Source organism: Lipomyces japonicus (genome assembly GCF_038497905.1).
Source record: "Lipomyces japonicus strain CBS 7319 unplaced genomic scaffold V1514scaffold_7, whole genome shotgun sequence".
Taxonomy (NCBI): domain Eukaryota; kingdom Fungi; phylum Ascomycota; class Lipomycetes; order Lipomycetales; family Lipomycetaceae; genus Lipomyces; species Lipomyces japonicus.
In genome coordinates this window covers 221,762-242,408 of record NW_027117819.1, presented here as the reverse complement: position 1 = coordinate 242,408, position 20,647 = coordinate 221,762, and the positions used below count along the sequence as shown (strand labels likewise).

The following is a 20,647-nucleotide window of genomic DNA, read 5'->3' as shown; positions in this document are numbered from 1 at the left end:
TGATATATAATGCTTGTGTATGTATGTACCATGATGGTAAAGACTGGTTAGGGTATGCAGCTGGTTGTTATACAAAAACGGTAGCCCCTATAGTTCATGTTGGTGATATCCTAGTTACTGATCCCACACATGGTTGAATGAATCCTCGACTGAGTATGTCGTTGAGTGCATTACGAATGGCTTTCATTCCGGCGAGAGAGTAAAATTTGATGGTCCAAGATACGTGGTGGTGAAAGGCGACAACTGTTCAGGTCGGTGTCGGTCCCCGACCCCCGGTATTGTGCGTCGTCGCGGAAAACAGGGCAAGATTTAACGGTCTTTGTGATCTTGGTTAGTTGTTGAATGTTTCTATTTACATGCATTATATTATTATTAAATAATAATCGAGCTTAGTTTTAACGCCATTGTCCATCGCTGAAATGAATAAAAATAAAAAAAACAATAACAATAACAAAAAAAAGAAATATCGTACACTATTCAAAAACGATTTACGTTCGACGTGCCGGATCCCGAGCTCCAGTGTTTCCAACGGTAGACATTCTTACTCCCAGCGAATTATGAACATACCTCGAACTATTCATGGGCGCGCTAGAATGTACGGACGCGGAAGTAGAAGTAACCGATTGCACTGGAATATCATCCACCACTCGCCATTTGCCGCTCCATAGTTTTGTTAATGACGATTGCACATCTTCATCAGTCCTTAAATTTTCCGGCTCAGGAGGTTCCTCGGTTCGGCCGTAAGTCCATTTGGTCTTGGACTCAGTTCGAATCGTATTGCTAACCGCAATATTCGCTACCATCAATCTCACGCGTACTCGTTCCATGGCTTCGATGGTCGGGTCACGATACCGCTTCACATTTTTCAATTCTTTCGACACAGAATCCAACTCTCTTTGAACCAAAGACTGCTGCCGGTTATTCGAAGTATCACCACGACGCGAGCCACTCCTGTTAAATGGCAGCCCATCAGGCCCACTAGCATCTCCATTCGCGCTTGCTCGTTGAAGCCATAATTTCTGTTGAATGCGTGATGTGGATCCTCCGGAAGATGCGGCTGCGGCTGCGGCTGCTATGTCTGCCAGTGAAGCAGAACCTGATATTGGAAATGAGCCACTAGTGAACGAATTTGACAACCCAGACTTGCCGTTAGAATTTGCCACGGCCGCCACGGCTGCTGCTGCTGCTGCCTCAGCCGCTGCAATTGCTTCCTCATCAGACATCAGGTGCGGTTTGAATCCATTTGCTGGCCTTGCACCGCCGCCGTTCGGCTGCCGCCAATTACTGATACTTCCATCCGGAGCCGTATTTCCTTGACCTTGCCCGACTTCAGTCTTGGATATTGATGAGTACGGCGTAGTCGGAGTTGATGGAGCATTCTTTCCTGGAGTGGCATCAACTAAGAATCGTGACTTAAGCGCAAGACTAGAATCTGCCGATCCACCGGACTCTGAGACCGACGTTGCGGTCGTCGGGGTTAACGGACCTTGCAACCTCGGTAATTCATCATGCAATCCTTGACGCAAATCTGATTCGAGATTCTTTGATTGTGTGTCATTAAAAACTAAATCACGACTTATTGCCTGGTGTTGGCCCACATTGGCAGCCGTAGTATCGATCGCCAGTGAAATCTCGCGTTCTCGAAGCGTCCGTTGATTAGGCAATACCGATTCATCGCCAATATTTGGTGGCAGCAATGACAATTTTTGTTTTGCTGGCGAATTCATTGATGAGTTTGCGGCAGATGATGTCGGTGCCGATGATGATGAGACTATCTGTTTTGGTCCAATATATTCCTCGGCAACCAGACTTGCTTTCTGATCCGTGTCTTTCGGAGACCCATTATTACCACTAGACCGTCTGCTAGGAGCAACATTAATCGACAAACCTTCATCGTCATCATCATCTTCATCATCATCATCTTCTTCTTCTTCTTCTTCTTCTTCTTCTTCTTCTTCTTCATCTTCCTCCTCTTCGTCCGATCTCTCCCGCTCGACCCGTTCTTTTTTCCTTTGTAACCGACGTTTTTCTCCAGCTGCAGCTGTCATTAAAAGGCCACTGGTCGTCCTTCGTTGTGCGAGCATGACTCTGGAACCTCTCCTGTTAACTAAATTTACCGCTGATCCATCTCGTCTTCGTAATAAAGACGTGTTCATTAATGCATCAGAGCTCTTTGATTTCTTAAGTAAACTTGATGATAAAGTAGGAGTCTGTTGTCGTTCTTGTGTTGTAGTAGCATTATTGGTCGTGGTCAGCGGCAGCCCAGCAGATTGAACGCTTAGAGTTAGCGATTCGTTCGGCGGTGCAATTGTTAACGGGGCAAGCCTGCCCAGCTTGTTCATGCCTCTTCCGTACGATGCAATTCGATGATGAGTTCTTCCAGGTCCCCCAGCAGAAACCACAAAGTGTTTTGAATTTACGCGTTTTAACCCAGTGCTGGAAGCAGTCCTTTGAGGACCGGCCTGCTGCTGCTGCTGCTGCAAGAGTCCCGTTCCTGCATTTTGCGACTGAATTGAAGACATTTCAAAGCCAGCCAATTCCCGGACTCAACGTATATACCGTATGCGCAATGTATCGGTGAGCAGTGCCATGTTATTTCGACCGCCTTTGCTCATTCGACGAGTGATAAAGAAAATCATTCCCCCCAAAAAAAATCCATCACGTGACCGTGGGCGCATCGATTTGCTGATTTGGTAATTGCGTAAACGCTCAGGAACGCAATCGAATGCGGCGGAAGTCTCTCTGACACGTGACGGTTGCGCGAGGAGAGCAGATTTGGACACTGTGGCCTTTTTTCCAAACCCCTCGAAGCTTTAAAAGACTTTTGAACCGCCTTTGTCCAGAAATTTTCTTTACGCTTCGCCCCTTTTATTTTTTTTTGTTTTTCATTTGTTGCTGGGTCGGTATTGTTTTATTAGAATTATTCATATAGAATCAGATCTGTACAAATGGCTCGAAGACCATCAAGGACCTTGATTTCTTGGTCGATTTTACTATATGCGTTGGCACTAGTTGTCGCGCCATTCCTGCTCGCCAATGGCGTTCAAGCTGATGAAACTGACAACTATGGAACCGGTATGTTGATTCATTTATTTTCTATGATGATCTCTGCTTACAATTGATTAGTTATTGGTATTGATTTGGGTACTACATATTCGTGCGTTGGTGTCATGAAGTCTGGTCGTGTTGAAATTCTCGCAAACGATCAAGGTAACCGTATCACCCCATCATATGTTGCCTTCACCAAAGACGAACGTCTTGTTGGAGATGCCGCTAAGAACCAGGCTGCTTCTAATCCTACAAACACTATTTTTGATATCAAGTGAGTTTGCTGTTTGTCTTTTTTTTTTTTTTGAGGGGGGACTAAAGATTCTTCCAGGCGACTGATTGGTCGCAAGTTCAATGACAAGGATGTTCAATCTGATATCAAGCATTTTCCGTTTGATGTTAAGAGCAGAGACAACAAGCCTGTTGTTCAAGTTCTTGTTAATGACGAAAAGAAGACTTTCACTCCCGAGGAAGTTTCTGGAATGATCCTTGGCAAGATGAAAGAGATTGCGGAGTCATACCTTGGAAAGAAGGTTACTCATGCAGTCGTTACTGTTCCCGCCTATTTCAATGATGCTCAGCGTCAGGCCACCAAGGATGCAGGCACCATTTCCGGCCTTGAAGTTCTTAGAATTGTTAACGAACCAACCGCTGCCGCTATCGCTTACGGTCTTGACAAGAAGGAAGGTGAGCGTCAGATTATTGTCTACGATCTTGGTGGTGGTACTTTTGATGTTTCGCTTCTTTCTATTGAGTCTGGCGTTTTTGAAGTTCTCGCAACTGCTGGTGACACTCATCTCGGTGGTGAGGACTTTGATCAGCGCATCATCTCCCATTTCACCAAGATTTTCAACAAGAAACATGGCGTTGACATCTCGACCAACCTCAAGAGTATTGGTAAGCTTAAGCGTGAGGCTGAAAAGGCCAAGCGTACTCTTTCCTCGCAAATTTCTGTCCGCATTGAGATTGAATCCTTCTTTGACGGTATCGACTTTTCCGAGACTCTGACTCGGGCCAAGTTTGAAGAACTTAATTATGATCTTTTTAAGAAGACCTTGAGGCCTGTTCAACAAGTACTCAAGGATGCGAACGTTGCCAAGACTGACATCGATGATATTGTTTTGGTTGGTGGTTCCACTCGTATCCCTAAGGTTCAGCAGCTTCTTGAAGAATTCTTTGATGGCAAGTCTGCTTCCAAAGGTATTAACCCTGATGAGGCTGTCGCCTATGGTGCCTCCGTTCAGGGAGGTATTCTTTCTGGTGAAGAAGGTGTTGAGGACATTGTTCTTCTTGATGTCAACCCACTTACGCTCGGTATTGAGACCACTGGTGGCGTCATGACCAAGCTGATCAACAGAAACACTGCTATCCCTACTCGCAAGTCACAGATTTTCTCCACCGCTGCTGATAACCAGCCCACTGTACTTATCCAGGTTTACGAAGGTGAACGCACTCTGGTTAAGGATAACAATTTGTTGGGCAAGTTCGATCTTACTGGAATTCCGCCAGCTCCTCGCGGTGTTCCACAGATCGAGGTTACATTCGAACTTGACGCTAACGGAATCCTGAAGGTGTCAGCCACTGACAAGGGAACCGGCAAGTCGGAATCGATTACAATCACTAATGACAAGGGCCGTCTTTCCAAGGAAGAAATTGATCGCATGGTTGAAGAAGCTGAGCAATACGCTGAACAAGATGCTGCTCTGCGGGAGAAAATTGAGGCAAGAAACTCTTTTGAGAACTACGCTGCCAATCTTCGCAACCAGGTTAACGATGACTCCGAGACCGGATACGGAGGCAAGATTGAAGAAGAAGACAAGGAAACCATTCTTGATGCCATTAAGGAAGCCCTGGATTGGCTTGAAGAAAACGCCGCCGATGCTACCAAGGAAGACTTTGACGAGCAACGTGAGAAACTTTCTCACGTGGCTTATCCAATCACAAGCAAGATTTACGCCGACGGTCAACCTGGCGGATACGATTTTGATGGTGAGGATGTCCCCGATCATGATGAACTCTAAGCGATGAGTCGTTTTAAAAAATTGTCGTTTTGATTTCTTTTTTTTTTAATATATTTATTGTGTTTTTTCTTTTATTTTCACTTTTTATAATGTGAATATTATGTGGATTATGATTGCTTTTTAAATTTTCTTTTATAAGGAAATAATCACATTTTCAAGTATTTGCGATTAATCCAAGGGAAAACATGTTTTCATAATCGCATAATTGTAAGATAGTTAATGACATTGTTTACATAAATATATACTTTGTTATTATTCATAGATTTTTGTAAATAAATAGTATTAATCTTTTGTTTCCGTCAAACGATTTGCTATAAAACCAATCCAGGAAGTCGAAAAGGATTCTGTTCAAGAGTTTCTATGAAATTTTTGTTAAACTCTTTCAGTGATTCCAAGGACTTAGCTTCGTCTTCAATCAATTTTAAAGCGTTGGCTCGAATCTTTTCGTCCAAGTCAGGTAAGGTCTTCGCATCCTTGGCGTTAAGAAGCCTGCCTTTTGCAACCGGATACTTGATCGCATCAGACAGGATCAAATCACAAAATTCACGCTCAATCTCAGTGGATACTGCATCAGTAATATCTTGCACTTGTGTGGTTAATCTTGCGTGATCCAAAATTTTTGGCCGAGGCAGATTTTTTTGCAAAACTTGAGATCTTCGTAACAATGCACGTTCCTCTTCCTTCGCTCTAATTTCTTTCAACTTCCTATCTTTTTCGCCAGCGTCTTCTTCTAATTCAGCTTCTTCACGTAAAGTTTCGAGGGAGACTTCCTCTTCGTTGTCATCTTCAGGTGCTTCCAATTCAAAATCATTCGTCGGCTTTGGCAAGCTCTTGAACCCGTTTCGAAGAAGATCAGAAATACTTGTTCCTCCTGTAGATTTAGACCCTTTGTTTAGCAATGGTTGAGTGAATCCCGGCGTTTGAGGTACAACTCTGCCACCAGAATGTGCAGGAGTCGCAAATGGATTAGGCGTTGCCAAGATGGATCGTTCAGGTGCGGCTGATGAAAACCCAGTTCCAGTATGGAGCGGTGTATTTTCTGCACCAAATAAGGATGATGTCGTATTGGTCAAAGCTCTAAGGTCTCTTGATGCCTGATAAATATGATCATCGTTCTGTTGAACCCGCGGAGTTCGAAGTGGTTGCTTAAACTGTGTGGTTGCTGGTGTTCGATCTGGCAGCAGCGCATCAATCAATTCACCACCATCTTCGTATAAATCTTGCATTTCCTTCTCTTTCCTTCCTAGCCGTGCAATTTCATCAAGTTCTTTTTCACTGACCTGAGGTGCTGGTAAGTTCAATTTTCTGCGCTTGGATATTTGTTCGTCTTCTTGAAGTTTCTGAAGCTTTTCAGCACGCTGAACAGCTGCCTTTTCCACAGCAGATGCCTCATTGGCCTCATTGCGCGGTCGTCTCTTTTGGGAATCATTTTGGTCCTCAGTATCCCTCCTTCTTGCGCCAACTTTTTGAGTAAGGTTATCATATTTTTGCTTTTCTTTAAAATTACTTGTAAGTTCTTCTGTCGTATCATAAAATCCAGCTGCAGGTTTGTGTTCGAATGGAATATCAGCATTATAATCCATCTCGTTCTTATTTTTCTTGATCAGCCTAACATTGATGCCGGCTTGTTTAAGTTCACGTCGCTTTTGCAACACCGCCAATCTTCGACTTTCTTCAAGCATTCTTTCGCGATCCTTTCGCTTTGCCTTTTTACCCTGGGTATTAGCAAGACGAGCCCTTGCTTCTGACAGCATTTCTTTTTCATCCTCATCCATATCAATAGCGTCAGGTCTCGCTGGCCTAATAAACAGAATTAACATCAGATAATCAAAATTTAAATAGTTGATTTCTTTGGCTTTCTTTTTTCAAAAAAAAAACATACTTTGATTCTGGATCTGGATCAATTTCACCGGGCCTTAATCTTCGAACTTGATCTGCAGTTGGAGCACGAGCTTCATTACCAGGGCCGGTCAAGCCAAGATCACCACTTTCCATTGCCTCGGCATCATCAAGAAGCTTTTGATACCTTTCCAAGCACTGATTAGCAGTTCTGCCAACGGAAGCTGCAATCGTTCGCCATTGCGTGGGCATAAGCTTGGCCAGATGCAAAAGTTGCTCGTCCTCCTCCCGAGACCATTCGATCTTTTTAATCGATGGATCAAGCCATTCTGTCCAACGAGCTTTCACTTGCTTTGCAGTTTTGCGAGCTAAAAGTGACGACACACGTGCCCATTGATTCAATCCATACTTTGAAATTCTAAAAGACACATGTTAGAAAAAAGAGTGCGTTGGTTACATATATTTTGTTTAGTGGTTCATTACGCGGCTCGAAGAATCTCATCTACCACAAAAGTTAGCATCATGAACAAAAACATATCACTAACATTAATAACAATAAATCCCTACCTTCAACATTTGTCCACACGCCACCTTTAATATATGGCGCCATTTGAGCTGTTCAATGTGGTTGAAAGATTTCAGTTTGCTTTTGCTTGCGGATTTCTCACCAAGTGTCGAATTGCCAAAACCGTGCACTCATATGCTAGGCGTTTATGCCGTCACGTGCATCAAGCTAAGTATGAATCTTTTATGCAAATATATATATAGCTATACGATTAGATATTTTACAAGTTTTTTAATAGACACGTATGCTGAAATAGATAAATTTAATTAATTAAGTTTTATATTCCGAATATGTAAAACGAATGACCAAACCAAAACTCCAATTAGCTGGGCGCAACGCTCCGCAGAACCGCACCGAAACCTTGCGACATTTTATCTGTAGTTGTGTGAACTAACAAGTACAATAAAAGCTTGTCATGAAAAAATTGCTAAGCATAATCTATAACTTGCTGCAGATACATCGGCTGCATTTGTCTTCAGCCTTTGTTGGCGTGCAGTGGTCGACTTGATATCCCCATGACGCTGGATGAGAAATGCGAGGATCGGCTTGCATTATGTTCTTTTTCATCGATGAATTTATCTGTCGTAAATTTTGACCAAAAAATACGGGATGTGAAACTGCTGGATTTGATTTTAATGATATTGTCGTTGTCCCTGCACGTTCAATACCACATGTCGTGGACTGAATATGATTTGGCCGATTTGCTCCTTTTGAAATAGTCTATAAACATTAATAAATCGGGTACTGTTTGTTTTAGTAATTTCCATTTAGTTTTGAATTACCGGCCTGTTTTTCTGTAAATGTGGAATCATCGTAAAAACAAATGTGAAGAGTTCCTGGTCAAGTACCCCGCGAATCAAGTTCAATATCGGTATGACTAAACTCTAAAACGTCTAATTAAGAACTTGTCTGCAACCTGCGAGACCATCATTTGACAACTTTGGTTTCATTGCCTTATTTGTAAAAATAATGACCGGTTCGGCACCATTAGTCGTTTTTAAGAACGCTGTTCTTAAAACGGCTCATTTTGGGAAAAAAATATTTCCAAACCCGGCATCAATTACGATCTTGCCGACACAGAAATGGGCCATTACCGGTAGCAATAAGACAACGTTTCTGTCGGCATTGGCTGGCCAATTTACGGCAGTTCCTGCTTCAAGTAGAGAATACCCATTTTTGGATAAAGTATCATGGCCACAATCAGCTATTAGTTTAATAACGTTCTATTCGGACATTAAGCCAGCATATCTATCGGCTCGTTACGAGTCATTTCGAGAACCGGAAGATGACCATTTGGTTGGATTTCTTAAACGATCATTCGAGTCAAGTGCAAACGCTTCAAAGACTGTCGAAGAGCAACAAGAGATTTTAAATACGGTTGTCGAACGGTTAGGTCTTGAAGAATTATACAAAAATAATCAATGGATTGTGACTCTAAGTAACGGCCAGACAAGAAGAGCACGAATTGCGCGCGGATTATTGAAGAACCCCAGAATACTATTGGCTGATGAACCTTTCTGTATGCAATACGTTTTAATTTTTGCTTTCTTTGCTTTGATATATAGGTTTTTAATCATGATTTAGTGGGTCTTGACCCTACGGCAACGGCATCACTTTCACAGCTTTTAAACGAACTGGCACCAAGTCCCCATGTCATACTTGGTTTGCGAACGCATGAACCAATCCCAGAATGGATCACTCACGTTGCAGTTATTGAAGAATCTGGTATTGTTGATGCCGGCACGAAGGAGGAAGTCGCTGGCACGCTTAAAAGGTTAACCGAGTCACGAAACAGCATTGTGATTAAAAATTTATTTGATTTTGACAAGTATAATCTTCGAGCTCCTACTAGACAAGATTCTAAAAGTATTTTGCATTTGGACAATATAACAGTTCAATATCAAGATCGTGTTGTTATTAATGATCTAAACTGGAACATTAAGTTTGGTGATAAATGGCATCTTCGGGGAAACAATGGTACGTCCTCGTCACTGCAAATTAGCGATCTAGCTTTATTAACGTTTTGTCAGGAACCGGAAAGAGTACTTTGTTATCACTGATCACAGCTGATCACCCTCAGTCGTGGAATTTCAAGGTCAAAATGTTTGATGAACCGCGTAAGGTTGGAAAGCAAAACTATTTTGCAATCAACAAGACCATCGGTCACGCTTCTCCTGAAATTCATGCAATTTTCCCAAGAAATCTTACTGCTTTCCAGGCCGTATCGACCGGATTTACTATTGGCAGTTTCCTTCCACCAAACAGCTTCTCTCACGTGGCAGGTAACTTGTCAAAGGAGGAACGTGCAGAACTTGTTGATTCTCTTTTGTCATATTTTGAAGTCGATCCGGCGGCAAAGTTCTCAGACTTGATTCTTAATGATCAGAAAGTGGTCCTATTTTTACGTTCAATCGTGAAAAATCCAGAATTGTTAATTCTTGATGAAGCTTTTTCGGGAATGAATGACAAAAATATTCTACTATGCAAGAAATTTGTTGATGAATGGGGTGGAACTGTTATTGCCATCGGTCATGTCTCGGATGAGATCCCAAGGTGCGAGAAGTTTATTCAGTTAAAAGGTGGCCGTATTCCAGCTGAGCAAGGAATAATTTTGTAACTATTATTTTATCATGTAACTAGAGTCACAAACAGATGTAGTAAGAATGCCTTCAATGTTGAACGCTATAAACTGTATGTAAACCCTGCACCACTGCGAGTTAAGCACGTTCATGTTGTTTATGTATTACGATTTCCAAATCACCCGTTATATAAAATCCAATTGGTGTAGGTTTCAATAATTCCGTTTGACTATTTGTATTTTTTTTGATATTACCAATATTGGTAATGGTAGTGCATATATGTAAGGGGTGCGCGTTAAAAAAAGTCAGCGGCGGAAGACAAAATATCTTTGGGGTCGACCGAATTTCGCCCACGGCGCAATTTTCACCATTTTTTTATTTTTTTTTCAGAACAACCAATATTTTGTCAATCACACTTAACGGAGCTTGACTTTATATTTTAAGGTACTTCAAACATATTTTATTAACGTAAGTCAATGTTCGTTGTATTAGCTGAAATCTATAGCAGCTATTCGTTCATAAAGTTTTTTATTATTATTTTTATATATGAGTTCAAACTTGATTCTGATTGACTTTGAAGGTTTTTAATCGGATAGCGATTTAAAAAAAAAAGAATAACCGTTCAACATGGGTATGCTATGATGCAGAAATATCAATCAGACATTTTTTTTAATTATGTTAGCACCCAAGAAAGAGAAAAAGACAAAAATGTCTCTCAACGCCTTCCTGACGGACGATAGTATGGATCTAAATTTGGTTGTGAGGCACAAGCGGGCATAACAGGCGTACTAACATTTTATTTCCTTGTTAGCGTTCGGAGCCTGGGATGAAATGGATGACTTGCCAACCACAAGTAAGTCTAGATATACATTTACAAAAATATGGCTTATTGTGAAATTATTGCTAACCCAGAGGCGGTAGCGAACTCTATTCCTCCTCGTATGTTTCCGACTAAAAGCAGCATATGAAAATTCAAATAGATCTAATTTGTTCCTTGTGCAGCTTCTAACACAGATAAGTACTCCAGTCGCCCGCCAGCTGGATACGATCGTCCCAGTGACAGATTCGATCGCCCTTCTTATGACAAGCCCGCCAGCAGGTTTGAGCGCTCGAACGAATCAGCTCCGACGCAACCGGAAAAAATTGAAAGACCAGCCAGAGAATTTGGCGAGAACGAGCGTGGCAGCAAATTTGAAGCAAACCAGCCTTCTCGATACGAGCAGCGATCTTATCAGCCAGACCGTGCACCACGTAACGATCGTCCTGAATATCCTATTCCGGACAAGCCACCTTACACCGCCTATGTTTTCAGCCTTTCGTACGATACGAATGAGGAAAATCTTGCTAACTATTTCGAAGGTCTGCAAATTGAAGAGACCCGCATTACCAAGGACTACAATGGACAATCCAAGGGATTTGGATATGTCACTTTCAAGAACAGAGAATCTTTGGAGGAGTCTTTGGAAAGAGGCGGCGGTGAACTTCAAGGACGTGTCGTAAGAGTCGCCGTGGCCGAGCCTGGTAAGTTCAATAAACTAGCAATCGCATTTAGGATGTATATAATATTAACTCATAATGATAGGCAGGGAAGACCGAAGAGGCGCAAGAGAAAGTAGCGACGGTAAGGTTAGAGACTTTGATAACTGGGAAAGAAAAGGCCCACTTCCTCGATTGGAGGAGAGGACCGACCGACGGCGAGGAAGCGGACCCGATAGTAGCAGATCTTCATCTGGCAGCAGACAGGAAGAGAATAACAGATCTTTTGACAACTGGAGATCAGGTTCTGCGTTTGATGGACTTAGAAGGGCCACGCCTGACCGATCACGCGAAGGCTCTGCTGATGTGGAGGAGAAGCCTCGTGAGCGTAAGAGATTGCAGCTTAAGCCACGCACGCTTCCTGTCGAGGGTGCTGACGCTGCTGTTGCTGCTGATTCTGCTTCTGCACCACGTTCTGACAAGCCCAATCCATTCGGCAGAGCTGCTCCGGTCGATACGGCAAAGAAGCAATCCGAACTGGAAGAACGCTTGGCCAATGCCCGCACCGAGGCACAGCAAAAGGCTGATAAGGTTGAAAGGGCTGAGCGCCCTGCGCGTCCTGAGAGACAGAGACCGGCAACACGCCCGGATCGCGCCGAGTTCCTTGGAGCCAGACGCAACCTTGAAGACAAATCTGCAGTTACTCAATCTCGACCAAAGGCTGACGCTTCGGCTCCAGAGGACAAGAAGGAGGATGCGTCAGCGGTTGCCAAAAGCTATGATTTGCTTCGAAGCACTGAACATGGTGATGATTATGTTCCAGATGAAGAGGACGAGGCTGCTGAGGACACTGCTGCTGCTACCGCTGCAAAAGCCGAAAAGGCTGCGGAGGCACCAGTTGAGGCCATTGTTGCTGAAGTCAATGGTTCTGAAGACAACGCTGACTGGTCAGTTGTTCCAAAGTCTAAACGCGTGAATGGCAAGTAAACCATAACCGTCGTTTTTTTTTTGCTGGAGAAAGCATGTCTTGTTGAATGGTACTCTTTTTCCTTGGCTCTAGAAAAAGTTCTCGTTTATTTTTATTAATTTTTGTATTTCGTTCCTTTTTCTTTTTTTTATTAGTAGTTACGTATAAACATTTGGCTTGTTAATTTTTTGTAAGCTTTCGTCAACTTTGGGAAAATTATAAATGACATTTATATATTCATACACGCTTGTACACTATATAGAAGTTCTAGTATTTATCCTGTGGGGAGAATATAATAATGACTCAGATTAAACTATAAAAAAAATTATGAATGTATTAAACTGGCTCTATACCCAATTTGATTCCGACGCCTATTTCCGATAAAATGACAATGAAATTCTTAATGAAGATTAAGATCTAGGAAGTAGGATTTTTTTAAACTGCAAAGTATGCCAACAGAAACGGAGGGCGGCGAGATTCAACGATCACGATCACGGTCGCGGTCACGTTCATGTTCACGAACGGCAGAACAGGGACTTGACGAGGTAATTGCGGCACAAGTAATAGAAGAAAATAGATCGTCAAATGAACGATCGAGATTATCATCACAGTTACAAAGACGGATCACTGCAGAATCAACATTATCGTCATCTAGATCATACCGGGGCCTGACAGAGGTCGAGGCTCCGTTGCCGGCGCCGTCCGTCGAACATGAGGATTCACTTGAACATGAAATCAGGGTATCGAATGCAAGCGAAGCTGAGTTTAGAACAGAGGAAAAAAATAAAGCAGAACGAGAAATGGGATTATTGACAAGCAAGCAACGAAAGTTGCGATCTTGGCATCGCAGGTTGTTCAAGATTGGTGACATTAAAGAAACATTACTATGGCTCATATTATTTTCAATTTTTGGAGTTTTGGCAAGGATCGGGTTGATTTCATTAGAATCATATCCTGGCAAATCAGTTGATGGATTAGTATGGGTGCAATTTATTGGTTGCTTGATTATGGGATTTTTGTCGGAGACGAAAGACATGTTTGCACTAAATAATGGGTGAGTTGTTATCCAAATGAGATGATAAAAAAAGAGAGAGATAAAATTTTGCATGACGTGCAGGTTTGCTAAGTAAGAGTCACAGCCGGAGTTTACAATTATATGTTGGATTATCTACAGGATTTTGCGGATCGTTAACCACATTCTCATCGTGGATGAAGGCGGCATTTCTTGCTATGGCGAACGCGGAACCACACAATCCTCGACCAAGAGGATACAGTGTGTTGGGATTACTGGATGAAATCATATTGACGTTATGCCTTTCGTTAGGAGGGATTAAGGTGGGTGCGCATGTGGGCCTACTACTTCGATCATCGTGGACAAAGCTACGGCATAAAGATAACGACAATTCAGGCAAGGGCAATGCATCAGTTAAGCTTGGATTTGCCATTGCAAGTGGATACAAAGTTTTAACTGGATTGAAATGGCTTGCCCTGATTTTAGGAGTTGGCTGCTGGATCGGAGCAGTGCTGATGGCGGTGTTTATAGACAAGTGGCGAGGCAAGGTGTTATTTGCGATCGTGTTTGGACCATTGGGTACGATAACAAGATGGTTGTTTTCGAGATATCTTAATCCCATGGCGCCTTCGTTCCCTGTTGGCACATTTACGGCCAATATTTTTGGCACATCATTGATTGCATTGTTTAGTATTGCCCAACAGCGGATAGAGAACAGAACCGGGTGCCAGGTTTTGCAAGGCATGATGGATGGTTATTGTGGTTGCTTAACCACGGTATCTACGTTTGCCTTGGAGTTGCAGACACTAAAACGTGAGTGAAAAAAAAAGTAAAGGGAGCGTGATGATGTCAATGATAATTATTATAATTGTTAGGTATGATTATTATTATTAAGCATGCTGATATCGGATATACAGGAAAACATGCCTGGCGCTACGGAGCTGCCAGCGTTATTTGCGGCATCGTAATCATGGTATTGACATTGGGCGTGGATGTAAGTTGATGATTTATCAGGGAGGCATGATCTATAATGGATACAATATACTGACGGTTTCCGGTAGCATTGGAGATTTAGAGAACTAACTGAACAAAGTTGTTAAAGCTTCCGAGGTACGCATTAAGGGCGAATCAGTTTTTCTTTTTAATGTTGTAACTGTTGTACGTAATAGCTCTATTTTATGTATATGGAGTAAAACATTACAACCCTTCATGGGTCAGATTAGAAGACGCAATGTAATACTGGTTTTGTTATCATGTACCGTAGTGTCCTTATCGGCAATCAAGCCACATACAATCAATATATGGAAACTGCAACTGCATTGTGTATAAAAATAAAAGCAACGTATGGCATAACCACGCAGGCCGTTATGCATGATTCCCAATAGGCAAGGTCTTTCCGCATTCACCGCACAAGCCAACAACAATTTGAATGTGGCGTTTTATTTTATACTATAGTACCTGCATTGCAGTATATTGGCAAAGCCATTTTATCGATAAGCAAGACTTGAAGACTGTATGTCTATAGTAAACACCATCTGTAATTTGGAAAAAAAAACGACTAATGACGATCACAAAATATAACAAAATCTGTAGACGTTATATGGGTATATGATATTGGTTTTCACCCTTCCACGGCGGAACTTCCGCTCCAAGCGTGATATTATGTGCTGATGACGAGCAGCGCTTGGAGTGCGCCGACAGCTCGACAGTTATGCTTTGCATGACACCTCTTATCGCCTGTCGTTCTGACCCATTGGCGGAAACGCCTCATTTTTGGATCGCCTCTTTTTTGCTCTTATCAAGATATATTTTACAATTTTAGCAGCCATGGTACACATCATGTGTGCTTCAACCAAGACAAGCAATACTTTCAAATCAAAAGGGAAAGAAAAGCAAGAAAAGGTTGATGGGGGTCGACGTACCAGATTGCACTTGACGCTATGACCGACTTCCAACAAATTGCGACCCGTCAGACTCTCAGCACGCGATGAGGTTATGTTGTAGTTATTTAAGTAAGATGGTACAATTTTAGCTTCCCGCCTTTGGGTCCGAATTGGTATCAAGGTTCAACGGTTGGTTTAACCCAAATTCGAGCTCATCTTCGGATGACCCGCTCGGTTTTTTTTCATGTGTAGGTACCATTATGGATGGTACTTGCTTGCTTGTTGCTTGTCATCGACATGCGATAATCACGTATGTTGCTGCACTTGTTCTTACCGATGTTATATTGGTCCATTGTTTTATTATTTCTTTCAATTTTTTTTTCTTTCGTTTCATTATTCTTTCTTTTCACTCTGGTTTTGTCGTTATCTTATTAGCATTCATTTACTTTTGCGCATATTTGCTATCTCAAACGTCATGTCTGCAGACACACTTCGTCCGCGATTACCACATTCGCAGCAATCGTTTGTTCGTCAGAAGTCAAACAGTTTCTCGAAAAAGGACGTGCCTCCTGCCGTGGCTGCCATTTTGGCCGTGACTGCGATTCCTCGTCCCAAAAATTCTTTTTCTTCTTCAAAGCTTGCAGGCACTCAATCAATTCAATCATCCCGTCGGCGGTCGAGTTCTTCTCGTCACGAGTCAGAGAATAATATCACAGCTCAGAAACGACCAGTTGACCAACGACGTCATCGCAAGCGGGATTCTGCTTCGTCACCAAAACAGCCCAGCCGAACGAGCAGACAGTATTCGCACGAACTTAAGGAATTGTTAATACCTCCTTCTGTGGATGATGACTCGGCATCATCCACCTCATTGTCGTCTTCCGAGGAAGAAGCTATAGTTTCGACCCCTCAAAGTGACACTTTTGTAATCAAGCAATCATATCCCTTTTATGGTACTTCATATGATGCAGAAGAATCAGCGGTTCCACGTCTTTCGTCATCTGTGTCATCAACTTCATCTTCCTCTCCGGCAACATCACCAACCACACCTATATCTTCCAATGTGGAATATTTTCCTGCAATCTATGATACCGATTCGGATGACAATTCCACACTAAAATATGCATCATCTTCGGCTACCTTGAATGACGGTGCTATTTCCCGGCACCGCAAGCAGCCCTCGGAGTCTGTTTTACTATTAAACAACGACCCCCTTTGCGTGGCGCTCGATGAAAACGGAAAATGCATTCCTGCGTTCACCTATATGCCATCACACGTTCTTCCGGCTTCATCGACATCAGCTGTTCCAGAAGTCCTTCGAGTTCAAGCTAAAAATTTACTACGACAACAGACAAAGTATATACAGGCTAGGAAATCTCAGCAAGAAGAATTGGATGAGGAAATCGAAAGACAGAGGCTCAGCATGATTTCAAAGATAAACACTTCAATTAGGTCATTAAAATGGATTGCATCGTCCATGGCGCGTCATCAAGAGGAGTACACTCCAAAGGATGAGATTGATCACTTGGAAGAACCAAGAAGGTCACGTTCTGCCAATCGGGAACCGTCTGATAAACTGTCAAGCAAGTCTCGCGCGCACTCTCATAGCGGCGTGGTTTCTATAGTCACAAAACGGTCACAGTCTGAAAGACGAGGTCGCGAGCACAACTCTAACCGATCTCTTTCAGCAGGCGGTGTTACTGCCAGGTCGACAGCTCGTGCGCTTACCATTCGAGATCCGCCTCGTGATTATCATTCGGACTTGGAATCAGAAATTTCTGATTCACAGTCGTCTAACGAGGAAGATGATAAAAAGGATGCCACAAGCTTGGAGAAAAATTCTAGCTTGCCAGCAATTCAATTAGACACGTACGACGTGCAACAAAATTGCTTGCCTATTATCCGTCCTCGTGAACCTCGAATGAATGGCGATTTTTTGAGGATTTTGGCTATGGAATTAGAAATGAGACGGCATGGGAAGCTTAGTCAAGATTTTTACAGTGGCAAGGCCAGAATGATTTTGGGTCCTCGCACGGATTATTCGCATTTAAGCAAGGCTCCTCGCAAATGGAAGTCATGGGTGGTAGCATAAATCGATGTTTACGCTCCAAAAAAAAAAAGCCAAAAACAGACGAATTTGTGGCTATATTGGTTGAAGTTTTTATTTTTTTTGCATTTCGACTTGGACTTGTCAAGAACGCATATCAATCAATTGACTTGTTTTTGATAAAAAAACAAGTCATTTTATTTTCTTCATTAAGTTTTTTTTTTGAATTTATTGAATTATTTGGGGAGTTTTTTTATTTTAATTTTTTTTTGAGTGCATTGGTTTGTTTATATTGGGTGTTGTTGATTATTTGCTTTATATTTTTTGGCATAGGTGGGTGATATAGAGGAAAAAGGAGATTTTTTGTTGTACATTAAATAATAATAGCATGGGAAATTGTAATATAGATATTCATTTTACGAAGCAGCGTTAGCATGTATATATTGTCGTACCAATTTACGTAATTTAACGTTTTTTTTAATGAAAAACGCGTAATGTTGCAATCGGTCACCAAGTGACGACATTTTGTACTACATCTGACCCGTGAAAAATTTGATACAAGCGCTAAAAGGGTATGCTGTTCTGGGTTGCTTTTTCTACAACGAAAAGAAAAACATTAGTCCCCGGCCCAAAATGAGAAAATCGTACACCTGTAGATACGGTACAACTGGGAGTACCATATATGTGCAAATTTTCCAAAAAAATAAGAAAAAAAAATGTAAATAAATTTTTTTTATTTTTTTTTGACCTGACTTCGTCGTTGAATTTGACGGCGAATGCGAAGTGCTCGTCTGCCTAATCCGTTCCCCGCGCCACCACCGTGAGCGTCATCGTGGTCATCAACTTCAAGATATGGAACTTCATGCCATGATTTGTTTCGAACCCCGTTTTGATTTCCTTCCCATATTCCCCAGATTGGCATTTGTAATCTTCCTCGAGATAACACTAAAATTGATAATGATGATGACAAAGTCATCATGGTATGGATGTCCCTGCTTGCGGCTGGCAAGATTAAATTAAACTGTTTGCGTTCAGCATTGATGGATTGAAAAAACGCCAACGCCAACGATCGTGATTGACTCACTTCGGACGTGACCAAACGAAGATTAGATTCATCAGTCGTCCGTCGGGTATCGATCCGGCCTGACACAAGGTCAACAGCCACGACGGTCTGTTCGAGCGCGACAGGCACGTGCTCGTCCCAAATGCCGCATGCGTTTTCTCTATCAATAAATGATACCGGCAAGCCCACGTCGACGTCATCGTCGTTGTCGTCGCTGTTGTCATTACGACCGTATGAAATGACAACTGGTTTAAAATCAAGCAAATGAGTGATAAAATCCCATCGTTGCATAGGCTGAGGCGTCATATTATCGTCTTGTAAGTCATCTTCAACTGAACAAGACGTGAATAAATGTTCGCCTACCGAAACGGCTGGCTGCGAATGAAAATATGACATGGTTTGTGCGGCCCGCATGTCTGCAGCTGAATATTTTGAAATGCCATTTTGAGACGCCGGTGATGATAATTCGTAAAACGTAAATGGCCTGTCTGAATTAAGAAGAACGTTGGCTAATTCAAGATTGATATCGAAATCTTGGGTTGATATTGCCGGACCGATATAAACAACGATGGATGGTTTAAAACTAGTAATAAATTCATCAAGAAGATCGATTCCTTCTCCCTTAGTCCAACCGGCCGTGTTTATTATCAAAGGCAACGCGTCTTCATGATTTGGGTTGGACTGGCTTATTAATTGATGAGCTAGTTTCCGGTATCGAGTCGTGTCTGACCTGGGGGAAATAAATCCAAAATGTAAAGCATTAATAGTTTCAGATATCCAAGGATGACTTATCGGTGGGCCAAATAATGGTGTGGAATGAGTGCTTAGGGATAACATCCCAGGAGGCGTAAATTCAGGTTGACCCGGATCCAGATCCAAATACGAAATTGCGGTTGATGACCTTCGTGTAAAAAAATTTAGCAAAATTCGAGCAAATGTGGATTTTCCAGCAGATTTGGGTCCACAAATTAAAACACGTTGCGAACGATTTCGAATAAAAGTTTTGCTAATCTGATCAATCACGGACGACCAAGACTGTGGTGACTTGAGAACCGAAACTGATGAAGAAATGCGTAATGTTGAAGAATTTTGATTATGAATATAAAAACTTCGATTCGCATCACTTTCGGCAATACCAGCTGGTAGCCATAAATTTTTCAAGTTTAAACATATCTTGTCCAAGTTTTCAATGCCGGATCGAAGTGTAAGAATGGCAATCAACACTGGAGATTGACGATAAAATGAATCTGACGGCAAAAAATTTTCCGGAATCAATGCCTTGATAAGCTCCTTGGCACTAATGATCGATTCAAAATTGTCAACGGCTTCAATTGAAGGCAACGGGCTTGAACATGGTGCAAAAACGGGATAAACCGTGGGACCGGCTGTGATCGTGGTGCCGTAGATTGAAATCTTGCCTTTTAATACCACAAGAGCATATTGTCCTTGAATAACCACATTCTAAAAGCCAATAAATAAAAACATAACCAGTAAAAATGGCAAAAGTGAGATGGGCCCTACCTGAGTTAATCGTAAACCAATGATTACGTCTTCCAAAGCTTCAAAATATGTTTGATCTGATTTAGTAAAATTTGATATTATTTCAATTGATTCCTCGTTATCAATGATTTCAATCCGTTCAGTATCAGATACCAAGACCAGATCAGTCTCATCATTTTCATCATCATCCTCATCCTCATCATCATGATCTTGATCACTGTCCGTCATGGACGCATATCCCATGGCGTATTCTGGAAGATCCTCAACATTCAAGTTTATTTGCACGTGTGCATGTTCTTGCTTGCCGAAATTTTCCTCTTGGATAATGATGTCGTTATCATCATTATCGTCTCTGTGGGTGTTCGTATGATCCAATAACGGCGAAGTTGGCTTTACCTTTTTAAGAGCAGCTTTGCTATTAGTCAATTAAATGCAAGAGGGGATTTTTGTTTTATATTTTTTTTTTTTTTTTTCATTTTATCATATATTTTTAATATACCTAAAGCCGAAATCGGCGGGTCTGCTCTTTTCATAACTTTTCGTTGGCCGGTACACGTTGTGTCGTTGTTTGTATATACGACATTTGATGCGATCGATGCTCATTGAAATTTTTTAAGCTTTTTCAAATTCATATCACGTAATGTATT

At 41.9% G+C, this 20,647-nt stretch overlaps 8 protein-coding genes across 8 annotated transcripts; 5 read left to right on the top strand and 3 right to left on the bottom strand.

Annotated features, from left to right (window-relative positions):
• Positions 1–308: 308 nt before the first annotated feature.
• On the bottom strand, positions 309–2,607 carry V1514DRAFT_326531 (uncharacterized protein). Its single transcript, XM_066926819.1, has one exon. It carries the CDS (start codon positions 2,520–2,522, stop codon positions 489–491), a length of 2,034 nt encoding a protein of 677 aa, XP_066785030.1. The 5' UTR covers positions 2,523–2,607; the 3' UTR covers positions 309–488.
• Positions 2,608–2,807: 200 nt separating this feature from the next.
• V1514DRAFT_303319 (heat shock protein 70 family) lies at positions 2,808–5,372 on the top strand. The gene is made up of 3 exons (XM_066925593.1): positions 2,808–3,075; positions 3,127–3,322; positions 3,380–5,372. Exons 1-3 carry the CDS (start codon positions 2,949–2,951, stop codon positions 5,067–5,069), a joined length of 2,013 nt encoding a protein of 670 aa, XP_066785029.1. The 5' UTR covers positions 2,808–2,948; the 3' UTR covers positions 5,070–5,372.
• An 8-nt stretch (positions 5,373–5,380) lies between these two features.
• V1514DRAFT_362104 (pre-mRNA splicing factor component-domain-containing protein) lies at positions 5,381–7,547 on the bottom strand (the record flags this gene model as incomplete). Its single annotated transcript, XM_066929728.1, has 6 exons — positions 7,476–7,547; positions 7,392–7,410; positions 6,952–7,326; positions 6,346–6,869; positions 6,010–6,108; positions 5,381–5,940 (listed from the first exon to the last, which is right to left on the bottom strand). The coding sequence occupies exons 1-6, from the start codon at positions 7,516–7,518 to the stop codon at positions 5,381–5,383; spliced, it is 1,620 nt and encodes a 539-aa protein (XP_066785028.1). The 5' UTR covers positions 7,519–7,547.
• An 822-nt stretch (positions 7,548–8,369) lies between these two features.
• On the top strand, positions 8,370–10,162 carry V1514DRAFT_326521 (P-loop containing nucleoside triphosphate hydrolase protein). The gene is made up of 3 exons (XM_066926818.1): positions 8,370–8,992; positions 9,058–9,450; positions 9,504–10,162. The coding sequence occupies exons 1-3, from the start codon at positions 8,443–8,445 to the stop codon at positions 10,088–10,090; spliced, it is 1,530 nt and encodes a 509-aa protein (XP_066785027.1). The 5' UTR covers positions 8,370–8,442; the 3' UTR covers positions 10,091–10,162.
• A 517-nt stretch (positions 10,163–10,679) lies between these two features.
• On the top strand, positions 10,680–12,515 carry V1514DRAFT_341232 (uncharacterized protein; the record flags this gene model as incomplete). The annotated part of the gene is made up of 6 exons (XM_066929049.1): positions 10,680–10,683; positions 10,735–10,791; positions 10,864–10,905; positions 10,965–10,991; positions 11,055–11,573; positions 11,635–12,515. The coding sequence occupies 6 exons, from the start codon at positions 10,680–10,682 to the stop codon at positions 12,513–12,515; spliced, it is 1,530 nt and encodes a 509-aa protein (XP_066785026.1).
• Positions 12,516–12,944: 429 nt separating this feature from the next.
• V1514DRAFT_277134 (CrcB-like protein-domain-containing protein) lies at positions 12,945–14,607 on the top strand (the record flags this gene model as incomplete). The annotated part of the gene is made up of 4 exons (XM_066924942.1): positions 12,945–13,549; positions 13,635–14,320; positions 14,425–14,501; positions 14,569–14,607. 4 exons carry the CDS (start codon positions 12,945–12,947, stop codon positions 14,605–14,607), a joined length of 1,407 nt encoding a protein of 468 aa, XP_066785025.1.
• A 600-nt stretch (positions 14,608–15,207) lies between these two features.
• Positions 15,208–17,826, top strand: V1514DRAFT_209367 (uncharacterized protein). The gene has a single exon (XM_066924693.1). The coding sequence runs from the start codon at positions 15,635–15,637 to the stop codon at positions 17,480–17,482; it is 1,848 nt and encodes a 615-aa protein (XP_066785024.1). The 5' UTR covers positions 15,208–15,634; the 3' UTR covers positions 17,483–17,826.
• V1514DRAFT_326510 (uncharacterized protein) lies at positions 17,803–20,574 on the bottom strand. The gene is made up of 3 exons (XM_066926817.1): positions 20,500–20,574; positions 20,022–20,410; positions 17,803–19,961 (listed from the first exon to the last, which is right to left on the bottom strand). Exons 1-3 carry the CDS (start codon positions 20,531–20,533, stop codon positions 18,171–18,173), a joined length of 2,214 nt encoding a protein of 737 aa, XP_066785023.1. The 5' UTR covers positions 20,534–20,574; the 3' UTR covers positions 17,803–18,170.
• Positions 20,575–20,647: the final 73 nt, after the last annotated feature.

Coding starts and splice junctions, on each gene's coding strand:
- V1514DRAFT_326531 (XM_066926819.1), bottom strand. CDS start 2,522: ATGTCTTCAATTCAGTCGCAAAATGCAGGAACGGGACTCTTGCAGCAG.
- V1514DRAFT_303319 (XM_066925593.1), top strand. CDS start 2,949: ATGGCTCGAAGACCATCAAGGACCTTGATTTCTTGGTCGATTTTACTA. Junction 3,076..3,126: donor AACTGACAACTATGGAACCG/GTATGTTGATTC, acceptor ACAATTGATTAG/TTATTGGTATTGATTTGGGT. Junction 3,323..3,379: donor AACACTATTTTTGATATCAA/GTGAGTTTGCTG, acceptor AGATTCTTCCAG/GCGACTGATTGGTCGCAAGT.
- V1514DRAFT_326521 (XM_066926818.1), top strand. CDS start 8,443: ATGACCGGTTCGGCACCATTAGTCGTTTTTAAGAACGCTGTTCTTAAA. Junction 8,993..9,057: donor ATTGGCTGATGAACCTTTCT/GTATGCAATACG, acceptor ATCATGATTTAG/TGGGTCTTGACCCTACGGCA. Junction 9,451..9,503: donor GCATCTTCGGGGAAACAATG/GTACGTCCTCGT, acceptor ACGTTTTGTCAG/GAACCGGAAAGAGTACTTTG.
- V1514DRAFT_209367 (XM_066924693.1), top strand. CDS start 15,635: ATGTGTAGGTACCATTATGGATGGTACTTGCTTGCTTGTTGCTTGTCA.
- V1514DRAFT_326510 (XM_066926817.1), bottom strand. CDS start 20,533: ATGAAAAGAGCAGACCCGCCGATTTCGGCTTTAG. Junction 20,411..20,499: donor CCCGCCGATTTCGGCTTTAG/GTATATTAAAAA, acceptor CTAATAGCAAAG/CTGCTCTTAAAAAGGTAAAG. Junction 19,962..20,021: donor TTGGTTTACGATTAACTCAG/GTAGGGCCCATC, acceptor ATTGGCTTTTAG/AATGTGGTTATTCAAGGACA.